The sequence below is a fragment of the Heteronotia binoei genome, unplaced genomic scaffold, assembly GCF_032191835.1.
Source record: "Heteronotia binoei isolate CCM8104 ecotype False Entrance Well unplaced genomic scaffold, APGP_CSIRO_Hbin_v1 ptg000122l, whole genome shotgun sequence".
Lineage (NCBI taxonomy): Eukaryota > Metazoa > Chordata > Lepidosauria > Squamata > Gekkonidae > Heteronotia > Heteronotia binoei.
The window spans coordinates 512,965-539,491 of NW_026799994.1; the positions used below are offsets into that span (position 1 = coordinate 512,965).

At 44.2% G+C, this 26,527-nt stretch overlaps 1 protein-coding gene across 1 annotated transcript in view; it reads right to left on the minus strand.

The window, feature by feature from the left end:
• Positions 1-25,262, minus strand: part of LOC132590527 (sister chromatid cohesion protein PDS5 homolog B) — a 96,536-nt gene extending 71,274 nt beyond the window's left edge. The window contains exons 1-2 of the mRNA XM_060263441.1: positions 25,108-25,262; positions 7,456-7,579 (exon numbers count right to left, since the gene is read on the minus strand). Coding sequence (XP_060119424.1) covers positions 7,456-7,563 — 108 coding nt within the window. The 5' untranslated portion in view covers positions 7,564-7,579; positions 25,108-25,262. The remainder of the gene's footprint in view (positions 1-7,455; positions 7,580-25,107) is intronic.
• Positions 25,263-26,527: the final 1,265 nt, after the last annotated feature.

The window sequence follows — 26,527 nt, forward strand, 5'->3', positions numbered from 1 at the left end:
TTCTAAGTTAAGGTGGAATTGGGAGACCATCTTGGGGAGAAAAGTAATGCCCGGAGCCAGGGAAACCCCCGATTCCCTAAAGGCAAGGTAGGGGTAGTCACAGCGCATTGCCGTAATCTCCCCTGCCCGACGTGCTGAGGTGATGGCAACTAAAAATGCAGTCTTCCAAGACAAAAGTTGCAGGGAACATGTTGCCATGGGTTCAAAGGGGCGACGAGTCAACTTGTCCAGAACCAGAGTCAAGTCCCACAACTGTGGGGGGGATCTAGAAGGGGGATGAAGGCGAAACAACCCCTTCATAAACCTCTTGGAATGAGGGTGAGCAAAAACAGAATAACCCTCTACAGAACCATGGAAAGCAGAAATAGCTGCCAAATAAACCCTGATGGAAGAGAAAACCAGCCCCTCATCCACCAAGGCTAAAAGGAACTCAAAAACTGCTGAGAGCCCAACAGAGTCAGGCGGCCTAGGAGAGCCAGCCACAAAGTTACTAAACTTCCTCCACTTCCGCTCATAGGAGGCCCGAGTGGAAGGCTTCCTACTGTTCTGGAGGACCTGCTGGACCCTGGCAGAAAAGCCTAGTGGTCGATGAGCCACGCAGTCAACTTCAGGTGAGGCACGTTGTGGTGGAGTACGTGCCCGCCCTGGGCTGTCAACAGGTCCGGATCTGCCGGGAACTGGTAGAAGACCCCCCTCGATAGCTGGAGCAGGATCGGGAACCAGCCCTGACGAGGCCACCAAGGAGTCACCAGGATGCAACGTGGCCTCTCTTGCGTTAACTTGTGGACTACCCTCGTCAACAGAGGCAAGGGCGGGAACATGTAAAGGAACCAGCCCCCCCACTGAAGTAGGAGTCCGTCTCCCAGCGAGGCTGGATCCGCACCCCCCCGGCACAGAACAAGGGGCACTTCTTGTTCTCCGCCGTGGCGAAGACATCTAACTGTGGGAACCCCCACCGTTGGAACACCGGCTCTAGGAACCGCCACCGCAGTTCCCATTCGTGCGGCAGAGCTGCACCCCTGCTGAGAGAGTCCGCCTGAATGTTGAGGACCCCCGGCAGGTGTGTTGCCTTCACAAAAATGTCCCACTGGAGGCACTCTGTCCAGAGATCCACTGCTAGCGAACATAGCCTGCGGGACACTGTCCCCCCTTGTCTGTTTATGTAGCATAGGGCGGTGGTGTTGTCCGTAAGTAGTGCCACAGACCTCCCCGCTAGCAGAGGACGGAAGGAACGAAGAGCGAAATGAACCGCCAGCAGTTCCAGGTAATTTATGTGGCACCGCCGCAGCTTCGGTGGCCACTGTCCCCCCACACAGAGGTCTTCTAGATGAGCTCCCCACCCCCACATGGAAGCGTCGGTAGCGATAGTCACAGTGGGGGCTGGCAGATGGAAGGGGGCCCCCTGGCAAATGTTGCTCTCCGATCCCCACCACTGCAGAGATTGGAGAGTCCCAGTAGGAATAGAGAACCTCTTGCGAGGCGAGTCTCTGAGGGGACGAAAGTGGCGTAAGAACCATAGTTGCAGTCCTCTCATTTGCAGTCTTGCGAAACGTAGCACGCTTGTCGTCGCAGCCATCAGCCCCAGCATGCGCTGGAGCTGCTGGGCTGTGCCCCACTGCCGCCTTTGAAGAATCTGTACCAGGCTGGTAATGTCCTGTGCCCTCTGCGAAGGCAGGAACGCTCGGTGTTGGTCTGTGTCCAGCAGAGCCCCAATGAATTGAACTATCCTTGAAGGAGTGAGATGGGATTTCTCCAAGTTGACCTGCAACCCCAGGGCGTCCAGGAGACGTAGAGTGATGGCAATGTGCGTTGTTAAACTCTCCTTCGACTTCGCCACAAGGAGCCCGTCGTCGATGTACGGGAAGACAACGACTCCCTGAAGACGAAGATGAGCAGCCACCACACTCATCAGCTTCGTAAACACCCGAGGGGCAGTAGACAGTCCAAACGGCAGGGCCCTGAATTGGAAGTGCCGAGCACCCACTGCAAACCGTAGGAAGCGCCTGAATGCAGGATGAATGCTGACATGAAAATAGGCGTCTTTGAGATCCAGGGTCGCCATCCAGTCTCCCTGATTGATGAGAGGTAGGATGGTTTGCAGGGTAGCCATTCTGAACTTCTGGTACATAATGAATTTGTTCAGACTCCGCAGGTCCATGATAGGCCTCAGGCCCCCGTCCCGTTTGGGGACCAGGAAGTAACGGGAGTAAAAACCTCCTGTCCTGGCCTCCGGTGGAACCACCTCTATGGCTTGTTTCTGTAGGAGGTTGTTTACCTCCGCCAGCAGAGGTGAGGAGGGGGGAGTGGTAACTACCACGGACTGGTCTGGGGTCTGAACAAACTCTATCTTGTAGCCCTCTTTCACGATGAACAGAGCCCACCTGTCTGTGGAGATCAACTCCCAGGCAGGCAGGAAAGGGCGAAGGCGGATGGAAGAGCCAACAGTGGGAGCGACGACGCGTGCTTGGAGGAAGTCAAACCCCCTGCTTCTGGGGACGAGACCCCTTCGACTTGTTGGAAGGCTGGGTGCCGTAACGGTTCCTGCCGTTACCCGAGTAGGAGGGTCGTTCAGGCTGTGCAGGCCGGGGACGCCATTGCTCAGGATAGAAGCGTTGGTAAGGTTTCTTGGTCCAAGGTCTAGGCCACTGCTTGGACTTAGAGGACTTAGGGTTGGATTGGACCCCTAAGTTCTTAGAGGTCTTCACACTCTTGTTGAACTCTTGCAGCGCCGTGTCTGTTGTGGTGCTGAAGAGCCCCTCACCCTCGAAAGGCAGATCCTCAATAAAGGTCTTCGTGTCTTGGTGGAGTGCCGTGGACCGAAGCCAGGAGTGACGCCTGATGCAGACCGCAGAGGTGATCTGCTTAGCTGACGCTTCTACCATGTGTTTCGCTGCAGCCAGTTGTTGTCTGGCCACAGCGAGACCTTCCTTTTGCAGCTTGAGCGCAGCAGCCTTCTTGTCCTCGCTCAGAGACGATAGGAACGGGGTAAACTGCTCCAGTACGGCATACTGATATCTAGCCATGCAGGCTGCATAATTAGATATCTTTATGCCGAGTGCCCCAGCCGAATAGACCTTTCGGCCCATTCCATCGATCTTCCTCCCTTCTTTATCCGGTGGGGAAGAATGGACCTTCCTTGCCTTCGAGGAGGAGGAAACAACCACTGAATTCGGGCGTGGGTGTGTAAATAAAAACTCCGCCCCTGTCTCTTGGACCTTATACATGTGGTCCAGCCGTTTGGAGGAGACCGGTGTCGAAGAAGGCTTACTCCAAGGCTCCTTGATCACCTGAAGGACTACCTTGGTAACTGGAAGGGCGACCGCAGTGGACGTGTTTTTCTGCATGATATCAAACACGCTGTCGTCCACTATCAGTTCTGGCTGGGTCACAGGTAACCGGAGGGTGGCAGCGATGCGTTTCACAAGGTCCCCATAAGACTTTAGGTCTTCCGATGGCGAAATCGGGAGGTCCTCAGCCGTCTGGGAAACCGGTGAAGGCTCCAAGTCCTGGACTTCGCCCTCCGACTCCGATGAAGACTCCTGATGAGTGGAGTGCTCCGACAGGATCGGGGTCGACTCTCGCTGTGTCCGCTGGACCAGCAGTGACTTGCCTGGAGTCTCGACCGGAACTAGCTGTCGCTCTGGGGGAATCGACACCGACGCCTTCCTGGGTCGGTGCGAAACCCTCGACATGGAGTACTCCGATGCTCTCTCCCAGTCCTGGTACTCGTCCGGGTACCAACGGCCGGGGTCGTACCGCGAGTAGGGCGGTTGCCACCTTCGTTGCTCCCAAGGAGGTATAGGGAAGCGTTGAAGCGGATAAAACGGCTCCGGTTCATGCAGATCCCGAGGTCTGAACGGGATCGATGGGACAATCGGTGCCGACGGCTCCACCTCCGAGGCCGATCCGCTAGCCGACCGTCGACGGGACCCAGAAGATGACGAACGTTGGGTCAAGTCGATCTCCTGTTCCTGTTCCGACGCCAGGATCTTCTTAGGCGGCTTAGGGATCACCGACGCCGATGTACCGACCGATGGAGAAGGAGTGCGGGGTAGCTTCTGCTTTTCCTTCGATTTCGCCTTCTTAGGAACTCAGGTCCCCGAGTCCTCTCGGCGTTTCTTAGCGGGCGTATCCACCGAGCCCTCGTGGGAACGTTTTGTGGAGCCACGCTCTTCCGGCTGATCGATCAAAGTCAGTATTGGAGCAGCATCGGCCGATGCAAGCTCCTGAGCCGGGGTGTCGGTCGACTTCGGTACCGAAGATTCCATCGGTTTACTAGGGCGAAGCGCCGATTCGGTGAGCGCCGCCGACAAACGAGCCGCTCGATTTTTCCTGGTCTGCTTTGAGAAACACAGACAATGCGGACAGGAGTCGACTCGATGGGCTTCTCCCAGGCACAGCAGGCAAAGGGAATGCCCGTCCGGAGGGGCGATCTTCCTTCCACAAGCACGGCAGCGCTTGAAAACCCCCCAGCGACTTTCCATAGAAAGAAGCCGCAGAAAAAAAACTGCTCAGAATAATCTGAGAGAAAAAACGCGGGGGAAAGCGGGAGCGAAGCACCCCAAGGGGCCGTTCGCTTCACAAACAAAGAATGCTTTTTTTTTTCTAACTAACTATACTACACTATAACTAAACTAACTAACAACTATAAACGGGCTAGACCGAGAAAAGGCAAAGCCAAAAATTCTCACCGACCGGGGAAACGGAAAGGAAAACCTCTCAGCGCAGCGGTCAGAAAGGAACTGGCGGGATCCTCCGCGCGGGCGCCGGTGGGCATGCGCATTGGGACGCCTGCGCATGCCTGCTGGCGCCGAGCGCGAAAAAATCCCGGGCTTTTTCAGATACCGATTCGGGGATCGGCGCAGGCGCACTATCCCATGAGTGTGAAGCACAGAGACCACGAAGAAGATCTTTTAGCGTTGGAGGGTCATGGAAATAAATTCGGCTGGCACGCTTATATGTATTATGAGAAGAAAAAGATGGATAGTTTTTTCTCTCACCATTATATAAGAAATAATTTGTTAAATACCTGGATGAAGTATAAGAAATATGGTGATGAAAGAAAACCATTATGGATAGTGCCAGCAGAAGTGATAAAAATAACAGCTGAGACAGGTGAGGAAAAATGGCTGTCATACAATCAACTATTAAAAATACAAAGTGGCAAAATAGAATTGAAAACTGCTGTGGAGTTGAATAACAAATACGATTGGTTTCAAATGCAACAAATAAAGAGTTTGGTGGAAAACAATATTAAAACTGAAGGAATAAGATGAGAGCAAACAGAAATGGAAAAAGTTCTGCTTGGAGATAATGAAAAATTAATTTCAAAATTTTTTATGTTACTTTTAAAATGGTCTACAGAAGATGAAGTAGTGAAATCTCAAATGATTAAATGGGCAATAAATGTAAATAAAGAAATACAGATGGATACATGGGAATATTTATGGAAGAACTCTATGAAACTTTCAACATGTCAGAGTATTAAAGAGAACTGTTTTAAAATGATGTATAGATGGTATATGACTCCTAAAAAATTGGCAAAGATGAATAACAAGATGCCAGACAGATGTTGGAAATGTAAAAAACATGAAGGTTCTTTCTACCATGTGGTGGACTTGTGAAAGAGCGAAAAAGTACTGGCAGATGATCCAACAAGAAATTTCTAGGATCTTGGGATATGAATTCAAGAAAGCTGAAGAGACTTTTTTGTTGGGATTACAAATGGAAAAATTTCCAAAAGAAGATAGAACTATAATTTGGTACTTGCTTTCAGCTGCTAGGACACTATATGCGCAATTATGGAAGCAAGAAAAAATACCAGAAAAATGGGATTGGATTGTAAAAGTTATGACATGGAGTGAGATGGACAAATTAACAAGAACTTTAAGAGACTATGATTTAGAAGATTTTAAAAGGGAGTGGAAAAAATTTAATTTAGAAGTTATGTAGAAGATGAGTGGAAAGTAAAACGACATTGAACAATTTTTGATAATGATTAAACTTTAGACGAAAGAAGAATATTAATTTTAGTTCTTAGGAATTAAGGGTACCTTTTAATGTTAGTATTTTGAGTAAATAACACTTGGGGGAGTCAAGTAACGGGGGGAGGGGTGATTAGAAAGAAGCATATGGGATAGATGAAAAGAAGTTTTTAATGGAAATTACCATATGTTATCAATAAAATTGTTTAAAACCAAGAATGCTTTACATAGACTCTAGAACTGGGATGAAGATTTGGGAAGAGTGTTTAGGTAGTATGCTGAAACTCCCTTTTAAGCCAAAAGGAACAGGGCTATATCTTTTGTGGAGAAGAAAATTCCTGCCCCAGTTTCTCTGGGGTTTGGCTCTGAGGAGGACCCAAGGTCTGATGTGAAGGGGAAACAGTTTTAGGCAAATCAGGATCAGAAATAAACTGTAGTATCAAGAAAAGAGAGAGTTAGGTGCTCAAAGAAGGAGATTCACTTCAGGAAAACTGTACTGTCATAGGAAACTCTCTGAAGAAACACTGTTGCTATAACTAAAATACTAAGTAAAACATCTCACAGTTAAGAGCCTAGAATATATGCAAACAACCTTCAAGATCACTCTTTTGTTAAAAGAAGTGTGCTTTAAAATGCCAACAAGTTTTACCTCAGCTTTTCCAACACCAGACTACACCTATTCATACCTGTTAAATAAACTTAAGATTTCTGTTTAAATTTTATACCATCTCAAGTGCCATTTCAAAGGGTAAAACAAGAGAGCTCCTGTTTTCACCATCAAGTTCCAGGGTTGGGCTAAAAGCCAATTATACTCTGGGTGACAGGGTGGGTCAAACAGACTATCAAAAATACAAATATTAATTCACTACTTGGGCCTGCTCAGTCACAGCAGGGAACAAAACTTTTGGCAGGAAAATCTGCCTCACAGTGGGCAGATTAAGAAATCACATTTTTACCTATAATGGCCAAGACAAAATCTTATCACATTCCTAAATAAACATTAGAGAAATAGAACACTTGTGTTAAAAATTGGCAGAGGCATGTCATAATAATACCAATATTTGACAGCAATATAAATGCTCATAATGTAACCAATTTTTTTTAAAAAATATTATGGGTAGATTTATGTGCACTGATGTCAATATGACAGCAGTATGTGACACAGATAAACATAGATAAGCACTATTCTACTCCTATTCTTACAGACCTTTTAACAGCGCAATCCTAAGCAAGACTCCTTTGAATCCTACTCAGGTTCATTCAATGGGCTTACTCCCAGGAAAAGGTTCTTAGGACTGCACTGTAAAACATGTGAACAGCAAGGTATTTTTCTAATGCTGCTAAAAGAACTCTAAACAAGAGCACATATCAACACACACAAATAAACAAGGAAAGTAGAAAAGAGTAGGCATTTACATGATTTTAAGCTGCTCAAAAAGAATTTTCAAAAAGTATCAAGCTGTTCACTTACTTTTAACCGCCGCACCATTTCTTCTTTAGAAATTTTATCAGATATTTCTTTAACTCCTGGAGGATAAGTAATTTTTCCATCATTGGCTCTTGTCTTGGAGTGAGCCATGATGCCACTTCAAAACCTGAAGGAGGAAGAAAATGAAAATAGGCAAGATAACAAATCAGAGAGGTAACTAACTTTGTTCTACATCTCACATACGACCATTTGACACATCTGACATATAAAGGGCCCAAATGCATAGGATGTCACAAATGCAAACTTCTTCATACAAAACTATTCCACCTATATCGAACTTTTAAATCCATCAAACCAGCGCATGATCTACGCCTATACAGGCACAATTAGGCCAACAGGAAAAGACAAGCACAAGGCTGAAGAGAAGGCTCTCCGCCTCCCTCCTTGGCCCTCTCATGGCCTCATTATTTGACCAAGGTAACTAGCTTCCTCCTGACCTGGCTAGCCCAATCTTTGCCATATCCTGAAAGCTAAGCAGGGTCAGCCCTGGCTAGTACTTGGATGAAAGTCCTCCAAGAAATACCAGGGTCATGACATGGAGACAGGCAATGACAAGCCACCTCTGAAAATCCCTTGCCTTGAAAACCCTACAGGTCACTGTAAGACAGCTTTGACTTGACAGCAAAAAACAAAACAAAACAAAATGTTGCTTGCTGGGGATGTAGAAAGAATAATAGCAGCCTGATGGACAGTCAGCAGCCACAGGCAATCAGAAGCCACAATCAGCAGCCACATACCAACTGCCTATCAGTAGAATGGCTGGCATTTTTCAGTGTATGAACAACTGAAAACAAATATATTGGGGGGGGGGGGGGAGAATCTACAGATACAGCTGAACTTTGTGGAGCTGAATAATGTCCTTAGCAAACAAATTTATTATCATTTGAGAAAACATACCATATTACAGTATACTTCTTGCTTTATACGAAACTATCTACAAGAACACGGCACTTGATCCCGAAAGATTCTACAAACCCTAATGATGTTACCAGCCGTGAAAACCTGAAATCTTTGATATCTACAAGATGCATGAAGCTGTGATAAAGGCCAGTTTAAGGCTTCATGTTTCTATCTTTGTATATACGGTATGTAAAAAGAGTAACAAGAAATGATGGTGACTAGAAAGAAGATAAAATAACCCCTCCCCCCAAAAAACAAATCCACAAAGAGCTGGAAAGTTACTGCATGGAGTGGGGGAGGCATGTCTCCAATCAAATGCCACCTAAAGCTGACGCGGGGATCCAGGAACTAGCTTTACGATGGCTGGTCTCCTTTCTCCATGGTCGGGGATAGAGGGTAGCCCTCGGTGGGGGGGGAGTTGTCCCCGTGACACCCACTTGAATGTGGCATGCCGCAGGGGGCAATCCTTTCCCTGATGTTATTTAATATCTATATGTGCCCCCTTGCCCAGATGGTCCGGAGATATGGGCTGGGTTGCCACCAGTACGCTGATGATACCCAGCTCTATCTGCTTATGGATGGCCACCCAGACTTCGCCCCAGATCAATTGGGTGAGGTGTTGCAGGCCATGGCTGGTTGGTTGTGTCAGAGCCGGCTGAAGTTAAATCCATCTAAGACGGAAATCCTGTGTCTGGATGGGGGGGGCAGGGAGTGGGATCAGGCTCCCGCCCTTCGATGGAATTCCATTAATGCCATCGATAGAGGTGAAGAGTTTGGGGGTAGTCCTGGATGCCACCATATCTATGGAGGTCCAGGTCACCGCCACTGCAAAGACCACTTTTTTCCATCTGAGGTGAGCCTGGCAACTGGCCCCCTATCTTACACCCTGTGATTTAGCCACAGTGATTCATGCAATGGTCACCTCCAGATTAGACTATTGTAACTCTCTCTACATGGGGCTACCCTTGACTCTGCTCCGGAAACTCCAGCGGGTGCAGAACGCAGCAGCCTGGTTATTAGCATTAAGACCTATGCTACGTGAACTGCATTGGCTCCCTATCGAGTACTGGATCCGTTTCAATATGTTGGTCCTTACCTTTAAGGCCCTATATGGCCTGGGGCCTGCATATCTTCAGGACCGCCTCTCCCCATTGAGCCCCCTCCGGGCTTTGAGATCATCTACACAACATCTTCTTGTGATCCCTTGTCCTAAGGATGCCTTGTTAGCCTCAGCGAGGGCCCAGGCCCTTTCAATCCGGGCCCCTACCTGGTGGAATGAGCTCCCGTTGGGGATCCGGGTCCTGCGGGACTTATCTAAGTTTCGCAGGGCCTGTAAGACAGAGCTCTTCCACCAGGCTTTTAATTTACCAGGCATCCTCTGAAACCTTCCCCCAGCACTTTACTATCCTTGTGCTTGAGTTGGTCAAGGGTCTGAGTGGTGTCAATGACCTGAAGTTGTGCTAAGTGGTGTTAACCAGCTGAAGTAGTACGAACTGGTGAACGGTGGCTTCTGGTTGTGTTACTGTTGGAGTTTTATGTATTATGTTTATGAGATATTTTAAATTTGTTGGGTTAAATTGGCTGTTTTATTTATTGTTACTGCAATGTTTTTATGTTGTAAGCTGCCCTGAGCTCGCCTAGCAGGATAGGACGGGATATAAATCACAAATTAAATTAAAATTAAAAACCTACAGAGCAGAATTAGATAAATTTGTTGGCTATTTTATGTGGGATCCAATTTTTAAAAATGTTAAGCATAACCAGATTGAAAAGAAACACCATAATAAAACTAACCATCCCTAAATCAAAACAGGAGTCTTATAGCACCTGACAAGCGAAAACTAAAAATAAAATTCCCATGTAGGCTTTTGTAAATTAGAGTTCACTTAATGAGATGCACAGAACGAAAGCAGCTAAATTTATTCTTATTTATACTTAAGAGAGGAGCCCCATGGCACAGAGTGGTAAAGCTGCAGGACTGCAGTCTGAGTTCTCTGCTCAAGACCGGAGTTTGATCGTGGTGGAAGCTGGGTTCAGGTAGCCAGCTCAAGGTTGACTCAGCCTTCCATCCTTCTGAGGTCGGTAAAATGAGTACCCAGCTTGCTGGAGGGAAAGTGAAGATGACTGGGGAAGGCAATGGCAAACCACTCCATTAAAAATGCTGTCGTGAAAACATCGCGATGTGATGTCACCCCAAAGTTGTGAAACGACTGGTGCTTGCACAGGGGACTATCTTTACCTTTTTATACTTAAGAGGGGGACAAGCATAACACAAAACCCAGTAACTTTATTTAAATAAAAAAATTAAACTGATTGATTGATTGAGGAGTACAGGGTTAGATATAATAATAGAGCATTGTGGATAAGTATGGATCCATTTTATCCAGCAATCAGCGCCTACTAAGCACAAATCCTCAGCACCTAATAAACTCAAATAAGTAGCCATGTCTCCTCAGTCTTTAGAGTTAAACAAGTAATGGACTGCAAGGACCTGTGGGGGGCCAGTTCATCTTCTCTTCCCTTTCCTCATTTTTTTTATAATCTCTCCCCTATTCCTGTTTCCTTCTCTCCTTCTCACCAGCCAACTAAAATAGTGTTTATCATTACACCCCAAGACCTTAATCTGTTCTGTCTTCAGCTTTCCTTCCTTCCCTCCACCTTCTAATATCTTCCTAGGAAACTGTAAGTGATTCCAGATGTCAGGCCACTATATATTGGGAACCCATAAGGGCTTGTGGGTGGAGGGGCACCTCACTTTCCCTTGTACCTCTTTCTCCACGGTAACACTATTTCCTCTTTTCATCTTCCATGCAACTCACTTTCCATGCTTCCTTTCCTTCTTGGTACCCAGCCAGCCTTTTATCTGTCCTACACCATTTTGGTGTAGGGAGAGCCAGTTTGGTGTAGTGGTTAAGTGTGCGGACTCTTATCTGGGAGAACCGGGTTTAATTCCCCACTCCTCCACTTGCACCTGCTGGTATGGCCTTGGGTCAGCCATAGCTCTGGCAGAGGTTGTCCTTGAAAGGACAGCTGCTGTGAGAGCCCTCTCCAGCCCCACCCACCTCACAGGGGGTCTGTTGTGGGGGAGGAAGGTAAAGGAGATTGTGAGCCGTTCTGAGACTCTTCGGAGTGGAGGACGGGACATAAATCCAATATCATCTTCTTCTTTTTCTAATTGTATTTATTATTTCCTGTATTTATCCATAATGGTGACCTAAAGCATTTGACAAGATTCCCCTCTACAACATTTTATCCTCAAAACAACCCTGTGAGGTAGGTTAAGCAGAGAGTACTCCAAGGATACTATCTCCATGTTAGCTTTTAAATTGTGCATGTAATTTGCTGTCAAGTTGCAGACAACTTATGGCGACTCAATAGGATTTGCAAAGCAAATCGTTAAGCAGAGGTGGTTTGCCATTACCTTCTTCTGCAAAGTCTCCCTTGGTGGTTATCCCATCCAGTTACCAACACTGCTTAGCTTCCAATAGATGAGATTGGGCTATACTATACCATTCTAATCTTCTTTTAAACTATTTAGTCCCTTCCAAATAGTCTACAATTCCTCTTCAAAAGGAAAAAAGTATATCAAACTACAAGAGAGCATAAGAAAGAATGAATTGTGCTGAGAGCTGGACTAGACCCTGGAGGTCCCTTCCAACTCTATGATTCTATGAATCTAAGTATCTAAAATATTTATTATATGCCCAGCTTTCTCTTAAGCATAAGCTTTGGCTCCTTGATCATTTGAGTTCCTGTTTCCTGCACAGTTTCAAGCTCCAAGTGTGCTGAAGTGGTTAAGTGTGCAGACTGTAATCTGGGAGAACCAGGCTTGATTCCCCACTACTCCACATGCAGCTGCTGGGTGACCTTGGGTCAGTCACAGTTCTGACAGAGTTGCTCATTCAAGGATAGTTCTCTGAGAGCCCTCTCAGCCCCACCTATCTCATAGGGTGTCTTGTTGTGGGGAGATGAAGGAAAAGGAGACTGTAAGCCACTCTGAGAATCTGACTGAAGGGTGGGGGTATAAATCCAATCTCTTCTTCTTTTCCCTTTTCTTTTGTTTTTACTACAGCATGCAAAACTGTACATAATGGCCAAACTATGGGTAAATAGTCTCCAGTACTAACATTTCACATATTTGTCAACTTGTGAAACTGTCCACCTCAAGAAGAGGTCAACAGGTTGTGTTTGGGAAATTAGCAGCATTCCAGAAGGGCAACTGCACTCCAAATGTCCTTTCCTCATAGGAATGGCTTTGGAAAAGGAATAATCTCCTGTCCCCAACTATCTGTATAATTAGCAGCATCAAGCTCCTTCCAAAGTGGTAAACCTTCACAGCACTTCAGACTGCAGGTGAGGGATGACCTGTCAAAATATACTAATTTTCTCAGAGCAGAAATTGTTTGGGGATAGAGTTATTTCAGACTCCATCTTTGGTCCAAAGCAGTACACTCAGACACAGAGTTAATTTGTTCTGCTGTTTGTGAATTAGGCCATAGCAATACTGGGGGGGGAAAGGATTCAACATCCAAAGCTAAAGAGAATGGAAAACTCAGCGCTTAGAAAACAGGAGGCTGAGAAAAACAGAAACAAAAAAGTATTGAAAAAGTTAGTGTAGAAAAGATGATGCTGGGGAAGGAGGACCATTTGGAGAGTACAAAGAAGAAAAGAATGAGATAGGGTTTGTAAGAACTTGAAGGAAGGGAGAAAGTGAAACAGAAGACAGCAGCAAGGAATCCATCTGTTCCTAGACATAAAACAGGTGTTTTACCTGGATAGGCAACATTCCATCTTAAAAACTCACATTCTCAGTGAGTGTGGAGTGTGTGTGTCTGTTGGATTTATTACCTATCTTGAATGCCCAGGCAGCAACTGTGCCCACCTGTTATCAATTAAAACTAGCTCCTAGAAAACAAGGACCTAGTCATGAAACACACAAGTCTAGCTTGCCACCTAGTGGACCATAATGCTAAAAGAGCTAGAACTTAAAGCTTGCCTGATAACCTTAGGAACTCCTGGCTATACTACAAACAATGCCATACAAAACATTAATGACATCTATATTATATTGTTCCTCCTGAAGCTGTGCACTCAGTGAAAGAGGACGACCATCCCAGGTAGAAGGAGTGTACCTTTCTTTAGACATCTAGATTATATTATTTTAAATGTGCTGTACACAAGGTTGCCTTTGAAAGGCATTCAGAAATTGAGGGGAGTTCAAAATAATGCTGCTGCCAGAGGAAGCCACATCATAAAGCCACAACTATATGAGGAAACCACAACTATGCTGGCTGCCAACTGCTTTCCAGTACCCACGAAAAATTTGAAAGCTCTTAATGCAGCTAAGACACAGCTTCTACATGAATCCTGGGTTTTAATATCCTCCCCAATGGCTCTGATATGTGTACTATCACCAGCTTAAGCATGTTGCATGGCTATACTTGACAGGGCCTTTTCAGCAATAAAATTAAAACTGTGGAATGTTTTCACTAGAAATATTTCTTTGTCCCCATCATTAAAGTGGCAAAAGATAGTTTCATTTATTTGTATCCTGGTTTTCTCCCCAGTGGAGATCACAAAGTAGTTTACCTCATCTCTCCTTCTCCATTTCCTCCTCGCAACAATCCTGTGAGGTAAATTAGACTAAGAACGTGTAACTGGCCCAAGGCACCAAGTGAGTTTCCATGTTAGAGTGGCAATTTAAACCTGGATATGCTTCCCAGATCATTGTCTGAAGCTCTAGCCACTACACCACACTGTCTTTTGTGCTGTGGCTACTGCTGAACATTTACAAGCAGTCAGTCCTGGGTAAGTCATGTAAAACATACACACCAAGTGGCCCAGCAGTGGCTGCCAGGCTTAGAGGGCTCCTGAAAGACAAAGGCTGCTTGGAAAAGCCCTCCCCCCCACCGCCTTTTCTGACAAAACCAAGTCTAGAAGGCTGGTGATACTGTTGTGGTTGCCTAGCAATGAACACTTGTTGGTGGAATCAGCTCCCGGAGGAGGTGAGGGCCCTGCGGAGCCTTGAACAGTTCCGCAGGGCCTGCAAAATAGCCCTCTTCCGGTTGGCATACAATTAATTGTTATCGGAATGCCTGAACACTCAATCTCGAACACCAGATTATTTAATACTGGAATATTGAAGAATTGATTTAAAGAAGGTAGCATAGTACATACTGAAGTGAGCTTTATGTGTTTTTATATATTTTATATGTATTTTATGTATTTTATTGTATAATTATAATTATTAATGTATTATTAATGTATTTAAATTGATTTTGTTGGTTTTTATGTTGTAAGCCGCCCTGAGCCCACCTCGGTGGGGTAGGGCGGGATATAAATCGAATTAAATAAATAAATAAAATAAATTGTGGCATTTGTTTCTTAAAGTTATAGGTGCTCTTCTATTATGCTGGAGAGTTTTAACCTGCCTATATGATTTATTTTTTTTTAGATTTCAGGTTTTTTGCTAATCCAGGGGGTTTTTTAGGTTTGTAAAAAGATACCTTGTTTGTCAAGTATTAGATATATTGAGGATATGGCTTTCTTTACATGCATCACTTTCAACATTTAAATAAATTCTAAATCTAATATGTCATTCTCTTTGCTATTTTTGAAAGATTCTTTGGAGCTCTGTGCCAGCTACTTGAGGATCCACCATTCTGAATAACTTGTTACCACCACTTTGTGAAAAACATTTGTTAAAACTGCATTAGAGAGGGGGAAAGATGCACTTGTTAATGTGCTTTTAAGACAGGGATTAAATTAATGGGGAACAAATGTGCACGAAACTCTGTGTGGAGAATAATATTGTTTATGTGTACAAGTAACCTTAAGGCAAAGGACTGAGAGTAATCTGATTTCACTGTCCTGTCACCTACATTTATTTGATTTTTACATCAAATATTCTAGTCATAAGGTTGCTCATGCAAGTGAATGCCCTGCACACTCATTTCGAAATACAATCTATTACTATAAACACCCATTATCTTCAGGCTGAGTACTGAAGGCGGCAGTACAATCTACTCACAATCCTATATTCATAGTAAGGATGCTAATCTACAAATGTGTGCAAAACACAAACATACAAATTCTACTATTGCCTAATACACTTTAACAGAGCGTTAATTACAAACAAATTATATAACCAGTAAAAATCATTACCTATTCAACTTCTCTTATTATATCCTAAAAAGGCTGTAAGAATGGCTTAGAAATTTGTGATCAGAAAGAGCAGAGTATGAAGTAAAAGCAGTGGCTAAAGGGAAAAAGAATAACTTAAGAACACACTTTCCGCATTACCCAAAGTTCTGTATAAGTGATGTCTCATGAACATCAGCAGTATACTTGAATGACATATAGCTCTACAATGTTTTACTGATATTTTCCATTTTGACTTGGTTTGGGCGTGTTGTAAAGAACTGAGAGTCTGACAGACAGGTGATATTACACATTGTCTTGGAGCCTTTGGGCCAACTGTGATGGAAAAATATTACACCCTGAACATGCATATAGCACATGTAGAACCATGGAAGTGGAGTGCAATATAGACACTCCTTCCCCCATGAGGATTCTCAAAGCTCTCAGGAGCTTGAGGATATTATCTTATTCACCCACGCTCTTTCCCTGTAATGGACATCCAACTACTCCTAACATTTTGTTCTTTCAGAATCCTCATCATGCAATTTCTTTGACCATTTTGTTTAATCTACAAAGTCATATTTTTCCATATTCCATCATAGTAAATTCCATAATTTAATTAGGCATCATACAGTTTTTGCCTGCCTTGAAATCATTAACTCATTGGTGAACCACTGTTCTAGTGCTGAGGGAGAAATTTGTTGCTATGTTGAATTTTGAAAACTAGAACTGGCCATTACCAACTTTTTCCTAAACAAAGAAACCCACTCACTTCCCTGTTACAAAATGTTTTCCTGTGAGCATCCCTGTGACTCTTCTACCCTCTGCCATCATGTCTCACCCATCTGAGTCTCCCCAGGCCTCAAAACAGAGATGCAAGACAAGGGTTGCAGCTTGTCTGGCTCCCTAGGAGCACTCAGCCTTTGCTCCAGGATCAGTGTCTCCTATCTCCTCCCTGTTCTGATTGTGGGACCCTCTCTTTATACTGTTTCCACAAGTCCTGACCCCATCCCCCTTGATCCCATCAAAACCAACCCCCCACTGCCTTTCCTTTATCCCCTGTTGGCTGTTCTCTTCTGTTATTGTTTTCTGAGGCCTGGCTGGCCTGAATCACTTCCCACTGTTCTTGACCAGGTGGCCCATATTAGCAGCCTCCATGTAGCCCTGCAGTGAGGGATTCTCTAATGCTGCAAAAGGAGGTTGCTATCCTCTCAGTGCTGGCTGCTGACATCATTGACCAGCACCAGTGGATTGTGGCAGGCACTGGCTGCTGCTGAGGCTGGCTCCTGATTCAGGAGATCAGCATGGGACCAGGCAGCAAAATGAGGCCTTGAATCAACCGTGTCCTTGGTCCCCATGGCATCTCTGAAGCTGGGGATAACAGCAGTGCTGGGCCCTGCATGGCAGGCCCCATTTTGATGGCAATAATGGTGCTGGTCACAGGTGGTTCATCCTATCAGTGATGGCAGGACTTGGTTTGGGGCTGTGACACCTGATGTTGTTGGTCCTTGTTTCACCCATGGCAGCTCCCAGCGAGGTAAGCCCAGGGTTGTTGCCATGGCAGAAGACGTGGGGGTTTGCACTCAAACACCCCCCCCCCCGACAAATTTGTCTTTTTTATACCTTTCTAAGTTCTTAAAATAGCATTTTGAGAATGTGATCAAAGCTATGTTATTCAAAGTATTAAAAAAAAAACACCACCCCACACACAGATCAAGAAATTCACAAAATAAAGGACACATAGAACAAAGGTAAATATTTCTGTAATGCCCCAAACACCTTCATCTATAGAAAAATATAATTTAAAAGTGGGAAGAATCTAAAAACACACCCAAAAACAGAAAAGCAAAATCTATGCACATGGGTGCCATTTTAGACTGCTGTAGCAATATAAAAAATGTGCCCACCAATACCAGATGAGTTTGGGTGTGTGTGTGTGAAAGGAAACAGTATGGCAAGTAGCCAGAATGAATTGGGCTGTTGGGAGATGGAGATAGCAGGTATGGGGACAGGTGAGATGGCAGAGTAATTAGGTAAGCAGGAGAAGATGCAGTAAAGGAAGGGGGGGGGAGAAAGGGAAGACCATGAGATAGAAAGAAATCAAACACATAAACACAAACCACATTTCTCTTGTGAAAGTAGTAATATTAGTTGCCTCTTTGGTGGCTGTATCCAATTTAAAAAGCTAAAGGTAATCCCCAGTACACGCATCAGTCATTTCCAACTCTGGGGTGACATCGCATCACGGCATTTTCATGGCAGACTTTTTACAGGGTGGTTTGCCATTGCCTTCCCCAGTCATCTACACTTTCCCCTCAGCAAGCTGGGTACTCATTTTACCAACCTTGGAAGGATGGAAGGCTGAGTCAACCTTGAGCTGGCTTCTGCCGGGATCGAACTCAGGTTGTGAGCAGAGAACTTGGACTGCAGTACTGCAGTTTTACCACTCTGCTCCATGGGGCATGACCCATGAAATTAGAACTTAAAACCTAGACCTATGAAGTTAATACGGTATTTGTTTATGTCTCACTGCGCACTATTCTGGATAGTCTACTATCACCCACAAGCTTGTTTTAATTAAAAAGTCTTAAGTTCTTAAAGAATGCTAGCGTGGTCATTATCTGTCCTAAGGGCCATTCTTTTAAATTTCTCAGTTTATCTGTTTTCACCTCCACTTTGCTCACACATCCTCCAAACAATGGTTCAGATGTTTAAAATCCTCAAGATCTTTGCAACTGTATACCAGTTTGAAGAATACACTGAACATGCCCGTCTTACTTCTTTTATACCTCTGACATGCCTGTCTGACTGATTCTCTGGTTTCAGCATTGTTGTTTTTAACTTAAGCAATTAGTCCCTCAAATACTTTCTGGGGTTCACTTCTATTTGTTTGCCCCAGTTTCTGCAATTTAGAATTTTTTCATATGAGCGAGGCATGTTTTTACAATTTTGCCTAGGCTTCCTAACATATAGTAGGAACATAAGAGAAGCCATGTTGGATCAGGCCAATGGCCCATCCACTCCAACACACTATCACACAATAGCCAAAAAAACCAGGTGCCATCAGGAGGTCCACTAGTGGGGCCAGAGCACTAGAAGCCCTCCCACTGTTGCCCCCCACAAGCACCAAGAATACAGAAATCACTGCCCCAGAGAGTTCCATCAATACACTGTGGCTAATAGCCAGTGATGGACCTCTGCTCCATATGTTTATCCAATCTCCTCCTGAAGCCATCTATGCATGTAGCTGCCACTACCTCCTGTGGCAGTGAATTCCATGTGTTAATCACCCTTTGGATGAAGAAGTACTTCCTTTTATTCATTATATCCCAACCGCTCAGCAATTTCATTGAGTGTCCGTGAGTTCTTGTATTGTGAGAAAGGGAGAAAAGTACTTCTTTCTCTACCTTCTCTATCCCATGCATAATCTTGTAAACCTCTGTCATGTCACCACTCACGTCAATGCTTGTCCTCTTGATTTACTCTCATTTGGGAGGGGAGAAACCCTTCCCCTCTGAATATAACTGAGTGGAACTTTTTTGGCAATTTCCTAGTCAATTAAATGTTGAATTTGGTAGTGTTATGATCACTGTTCCAAGCAATCAGACCTGAGTAGCACCTTATAATTATAATAAGGCAATTAATTCTTGTTGGTTTCATGCTGTTCTAAGCCAAAATAATCTACAGTATCTGGATATATTGTGTCCATTAATACCTCAATTTATTTTTCTAACTGAATGTCAAGATAAGTCAGCTATTGTCAGTTTCTCCATGGCTGGCCAATTGGCCAGCCTAGTTTCTTGACAGCATCTATCATTTGAACCCAAATTTCTACTCATAGCATTTTGTTTCCTCATGTCTAGGGTCATTGTCGGGGGTGAGCTAGAGTATAGCTCCGAACATTTAACTTCAGTACTGCATCAACTGCACTGATACCTATTTGCTTTCAGGTTAAATTAAAAGTGCTGGTTATTACCCTTAAAGCCCCTCACAACTTATAACACTCAGTGAAACATCTTCTGGTATACTTCCATGTACCAGCTATATTCTTCAAACAACCTTCTCCTCATGGTACCCCTTCTTAGTACTATTATTAGGGCAACAGTCAAGCATTTTCCATGTTGGGTCTTGTTTTCTGGAATGGCTTAAGACAATGGATATGGAAGGCACCTTCATGTCACACAATCAGGAAAGCATGAAAGAGTTATTTCTTAGAGTGCTTGCTGAAGAGTAAACTGTCTTGACAGAATTGACTGTTTTCATGTGTGCATTTTTAACCTGCCTGTTTTCATTTTGACATTTTTTGTGTGTCTTTGCAACTTTGTGTTGCACTGTAAGCCTTGTAAGGAGATAAGGTGGAATATAAACATTTTGAGCAACTAAACTTGCTAAATCTATTAAGGATGTTGATTTTATTTTTTCTAGACAACAAAGGCCACTGGTATCAGTAACTCCAATTTACCTATCTAGCTTTATTTAAGCATCAAAATGTGAACATGAAGGTTTGGATGCAACCAACCAAATGCAATTTTGGGCTGAATCAACAGAAGTCCAGATCATATAGTGTCCAGATCATGTGATGTGATTGCTTTACTTTGCTCTGGTAAGACCTCATCTGGAGTATTGTGTTCAGTTTTGGGCACCACATTTTAAGGATACAGACAAGCTGGAACGGGTCCAGAGGAGGGCAACAAAGATGGTGAGGGGTCTGGAGACCAAGTCCTATGAGGAAAGGTTGAAGGAGCTGGGCATGTTTAGCCTGGAGAGGAGGAGGCTGAAAGGTGATCACTATCTTCAAGTACTTGAAGGGCTGTCATATAGAGGAGGGTGTGGAATTGTTTTCTGTGGCCCCAGAAGGTAGGGCCAGAACCAGTGGGTTGAAATTAAATCAAAAGAGTTTCTGGCTCAACATTAGGAAGAACTTCCTGACGGTTAGAGCAATTCCTCAGTGGAACAGGCTACCTCGGGAGGTGATAGGCTCTCCTTCCTTTGAGGTTTTTAAACAGGCTAGATGGCCATCTGACAGCAATGAAGACCCTGTGAATTTAGGGGGAGGTGTTTGTGGGTTTCCTATACTGTGCATGGGGTTGGACTAGATGACCCTAGGTCCCTTCCATCTCGATGATTCTAACCACCAGTGGAAGCTATTCACAGATTTGGATCTTTCCCCTTTCCCTTCCCATGGCAGCCTAATACTATCAAAAAGATGGTGCTAGACAAAAAGCCACAAAGCTGACAAGGTGCAGTGAGGAGAACCTGCTACAACAATCCTCACTTTGTTCTTGCACCTGTGCTGCATCATGGGTTAATGGATACCCCACTGATAGAAGAGGAAGAAAGAGGTAAATTTCCTCTCTTCTTTGCAGGGCCTTGGATCAGAATGGATGATAAACTGTACAGATTCCAATACTTCCAACATCAGCTTTTGAGAGGTGTCAGGGAGTTGCTTTATCACTTGCATTTTGCTAATTTTGTTATTGTTTAAACATACTGTGTGCATTTAATTTTACCTCCTCTACTGCACTGTAGTATTTCAGATTGGCAATTCAGTACACAAAAACTAAAAGGCATCTTCATTCCCCCCTTGGAAAGCATAAAATGTTAGGTAATGTAAATATCAACTTAAAAGTTGCTCTACAACAATTTATTATTATTGCAAATAAATACTCTGGTTTCTCTTCAGATCGCATAAATCTTGCAAATACTGCAAACCTCAGCAATCTGCTCCCATTACAGCTCTTTTGTACAGGTATTCCTACTCTAAAAACATTTCCCAATGCATAGCAAATTTCCACCATTACATTCATTCATTGAAAGCTTGCATCTTTTTTCTACCTTGCTATCCCAGCTTGTGGAACAGTAAGCATTTAAGAAAAATGCTATCCTGGCTCCTCCTCAGACCTCATTAATGGTTATGTACTCATCTCATAATGCCTGCAATCTTCAACACATGAAGAGAATCCATCTGTCTCTCTCACCTCAATACAAAGATCCCAGACCCTCAAGGTATATCATCAGTGGAACTTGCAGCTATAATTCATTAAAGGCAGGATGATGTGTCTTGCTAGGATCTCGGAGAAATGAGATCCCTAGCAAACACAAACAAGGTACTCTCATTTATCCTGCTAGCTTCTCTAATTGGGTTCTACAGACAATCAATAAAACAAATGGTTTTCTCAAACTGATTCATTCTTACATGCTTGACTCCAGGCTTCAACACTTGTAAACATAACGGACAGAGAACATATACAACTGAACTATGCAATGTTACATACTCCTCTATAAATTTTTACCATGTTAAAACATTGTATCACTAGGTTGTACTCAGAGAACTTAAGTCCTGCGAAACATGACAAAACAAAATTCCACAAGCAGACAGCATTTACAGGAAGAATAATGCAAACATTCAAAAAATAGCTTACTGTTGGATAGTAAAATAAAAATAGCCATTCCAAGAACCAGTACTATTGATCCTGGAAAGAATCAGAAATGGGATACCATTCTATTATAGCTTAAATCTATTTTAACAGAAGGAAGTAATGTACTTCTAAAAAAAAAGCGAAAGGTGAATTTTCTGCAGGTGGCAGTTGCGATTATAGACTTTAAACACTGTTTAAGATGTATCTACCACATTACATTTGCAAAAATATTCAGGTAAACAAAGTTTCAACAACTAGCACTGGCTTAACTATTCTAAATATTACTTATTCATCTCAAATCCTGAATATGAACTGATTGTATTTTGTCTGGCACCAGAGCCAAAGATATCTGCCAGCTCTTGTGGATTAAAACCTATTAAACAGTAAGCAGGATGTAGGACTAGATGGTCAGTTCTCACAATGAAGGGAAAGTAAACAGTGGGGACCCACAAGGATTGATATTGGGACCAGAGCTATCTCACTTGTTCAGAAATGATCTGGAATTGGGAGTGAGCAGCCTAGTTTGCGGATGACACTAAATTATTGAGGATGAAAACCAAGGCTGCCTGCGAAGAGCTCCTGGAGGATCTCCTCAAATTGGGTAAGAGGGCAACAACGTGGCAAATTAAGTCTAACATAGGTAAATATAAGGTGATGCACACTAGTACCAAATATCTCACCTTCCAATATATATGCTAATGAGATTTGAACTTGCTGAAACTGACAGGAAAAGAGACCCTGGGATCTTAGTGGATAGTTCAATGAAAGTGTCAATGTGCTGCAGCAATGAAAAAAGGCAAACTCTATGCTGGGAAAGAGTCAGAAAACAAAAAAGCAAATATTATAATTGCCCTTGCATAGATGGTGCAGCATCATTTGGAATACTGTGCACAGTTCTGGTCACCATATCTCAAAAAGGACACTGTAGAGCTGAAAAAGTACAGAAGAGGGCAAAAAAAGAGATAATTAAGGGGTTGAAAGAGCATCTTTCATACGAGGAGAGGCTGAAGAGTCTTGGTCCTTTCAATTTAGATAAGGAATGATAGAGGTTTGGACAGAGATAATTTTCCCCCTCTCTTGAAATATTAGACCATCCAATTATGTTGATAGGTAGTAAAATCAGGATGGACATAAGGAAATACTACTTCACATAACAAATGATTAAAATGTAGAATTCACTGTGAGAGGATGTAATGAATGCCACAAACAAACAACCAGAAAAGGGATTTAGGCAGATTCATGGAGAACAAGGCTATCAGCAACTACTAGTCAAGGTGACTAAAAGGAACCTCCACATTCAGAGGCAGTAAACCTCGGAATACCAGTGTTGGGATGCAACATTATTAGGGGAAGGCCTCAGCCTCTACGCCCTGTTGTTGGCCTTCCAAAGGAACTTGCTGGCTACTGCGTAGGACAAGGAGCTGGACTAGATGGACCACTAGTCCATCTTAAAATCATATGCAGAGACTTCCTAGTAACAATTTTGAGATGGGGCACAAGAAAATGCAGTCAGTGAACACTCTCTGTTCACCTTGATAGGCAAATACAGCAGTTTTATTATATTCATATTTGTCCACACCAGAAAACAAGGGGAACTATACTGTAGGAAGACACTCAGTCACTCAAAAGGTGACCACCAACCAAAACAAGTGACCAAGCAATTGGTTGTTACAAGCCTGCCACATATAATGGGCATCTGCCCATTATGAAAAATTCAAAAAAGTATTTTGGAAACATGTCAGATTATTAGACACTTAATCATATTCAATATTATAAACATCATAAATGCACTTTTAAAATTTCATCCACAAGTACTCGCCATAATGTTTACATTTTCCTAACATCAAGATTTTACTGCCAATTGCCTACGAATACTCAGAGAAGTCAAAGATGTCATCTTTCATAACACAACAAGCACCTCTAATCCACCAACAGTTTCACAAAATATCAGAAAGAATTTTTTTTTTAAAAAAGAGGAATAAAGAGCCACAATCATACCTTCAATAAAAGAATATATTAAAGTTAACGAGCAACACAAGCATGCAATATACTTCACACCACAGTTACAAGCCCCTGTAGGGGACCATTACAAAGTTAAAATCCCACACAACTAAGAATGCCACTACAGCTTCAAATGGTAGACACAACACCGCAGGAGGTGTGCTAGAGCAGCTTAATTTTGGAGGCTTTGCAAAACCAACGATTTGCTTTTCTCCACCAACAAGGGAGGGGGGGGGGAAGCTTTGAGAAAAGTGGCTTATTTACATAAAGGGTGAAATTCCAGCATAGATCACAAATCTTTCTTTCAACCTAAACACCCAGTGAACATATAATCACTGGAATGCTTCAAGGTGGGGGGAAAATTAAGCTATTTTTAAAAAGATATTAAGCACATTTTAAATTGATATACTTCAACTTCCCCAAATCAGAACTGGGTGTTTTTCTAAGGGGTAAGGGAGATCCATCCTCTACTCTCTTTTCCAGTGAAAAGAGGGCATAGCCTCTTTCAATTCCTGGCAAGTTAAAAGTGCATTGAATGGGGGGGGGGGTGAGTCTCTTTCCCTCCTACCACCCCCACCACCCAGAAGGCTCAACCAATAACTGCAGGAAGGGGCTGAACTGGGTCAGGGTGTCCCTGCGAGGGGTGGGGAGTAATAGGCCAAGTATGGAAAAAGAGGGGACTCTCAAGCAGTACATTCTTCAGTCTGGGGAGAAAGCAGCTTCTGGGGCGGGCGGAGAGAAGGAAGGAAGGAAGCCCGAGCACGGGAGCGCCACATTTGAGGGCGCCTTGCCGGCTCCTCCTCCTCCAGTCTCGCTTTCCCGGCCATCTAGGAAAGGGAAGAATTACAGAAAGGGGGACCCAGGCAGGCTGAGCAATGCCGTGGAAAGAAGGGGGAACCATTTTTTTTAGAGAGAGAGACTGCTCCAGGCAAGGTCAACCCGCCCCGAAAACCACCACGCTCGCGGCTTCTCCCCCCCCTCCCTTAAGGAAAGGGCGGCAAGTTCAACATGAAGAGAACGGCTGAGGCAGCTGAAGAGGACAGCGGTGGAGGGGGGGGAAGCGGGGGCCGGTCTCTTCCCCCCCTTTTGCCTCAAATCACCGAGCCGGGGGCGGGGGGAGAAAAAGAGGGCGCGAAAAGGGTTTCTTCTCCCCTGCACCCCCCTCGCCTCTTACCTTCCTGTCCCTTGCAGCGGCTTTTCTGCCTTGAAGCGGGCACGGCCAGGCAGGCTGAGCGAGAGAGCTCGTCCAGCTCCTCTCTCTGGCCCCGCCGAGCCGCCGCCGCCGCCGCTCGCTCCCCGCAGCCAATCGCCGTTAGCCCCCCTCCCTCCCCTTCCGCAGATCGCCCAGTCTCCCCCTCCCCTCCCGTCGGCTTCAAAATGGCGCCAACTAGTCTCCTCTTCCAGCGATGGACCCCGCCGCTGAGCGGTAGGGAAAGGCGAACCGCAAAATGAGGCAGTAGCGGCCTCTGCTGGCCGAATGCGGGTTTTTTTTTTAAAAAACGGGGGGGGGGGAGGAAGAGGAGGAGAACGGCGGAACCCCCCTTAAAACTGAACGCCCGCCATCAAACCTTATGCAGCGGGAGGGAAGTTTACGCAAGGATGAGCTCTTTGCACGTGAGGAGGAGTCGTGGTGATTCCCCAGAATGGGTTACGGGAAGGAAAAGGGTGAGAGAGATCCCAGTTGCAGTTCCAGCTGCACCGTGCGATCCTTAAACGTGTTGGGGCGGAAGTCAGCCCCCACTCCCACTGTACATTTGCGCGCGTTTATTCAGAAGTAATTCCTGCTGCGTGCAGTGAGCGCTAAGCGACGCTAAATAGTAAGCGCAGCATCTTCTACAGTTGGTGGAAGTTAGTGTACATAATGTTTGGGGACATGTGTAACCCTAATGTGTGACCTATTGCTCCTCCTACCATTCTGTGGGCGGGAAATAGGATCTGTGGAGTGGAAGGAGAAACTTTTCTGGCAAATCCTTAATGACTATGCGCAAATCAAGCATTCAGTGTAACAAATTGCACTACCGAGAGACAGGTATGGAATAACGTGAGGCGTAGGCGTATGCTCTGTTCAAATAAACATCCGATATACCAGGCTTGACTGAAGCCACGGGTTTTAAGAAATTGCCAGGTAATAAAACAAAGTTATCATGAACAATGCTAAAGATTGTTTCAGCCTCCTGTTTGCAAATTGATCCATATTGTTAATGAAAAATTAATTAGAAAACAAATTGACCAATAATTCAATCCACACACCCCTACTGCCAAAGCTTTACTTTTCAAGACAAGTACAGGTATAACACCACAGTAAAAAAAAGTTTAAATTATCAAATGCACTTAACTATACATTATCAGTCTTTAAAGGTAAGGCTCTCATTCCATAAATATTTTTTATTAGACTGTGTATTTTGGCTGATCTACCATAGTTCTTTTGGTGAAACACAGTGCACAGTTAATTTGGCATAAGTCCTTGGATCTTGGGATGCTGTCTTAAACAGTCCCACTTTATTTCAATGAGTTTATGCCCAGAAAGTACTCTTAAGACTGCATGCAGCCTTATTTCCACATAAAAATGAATATGATCATGTTAAAAATAATAC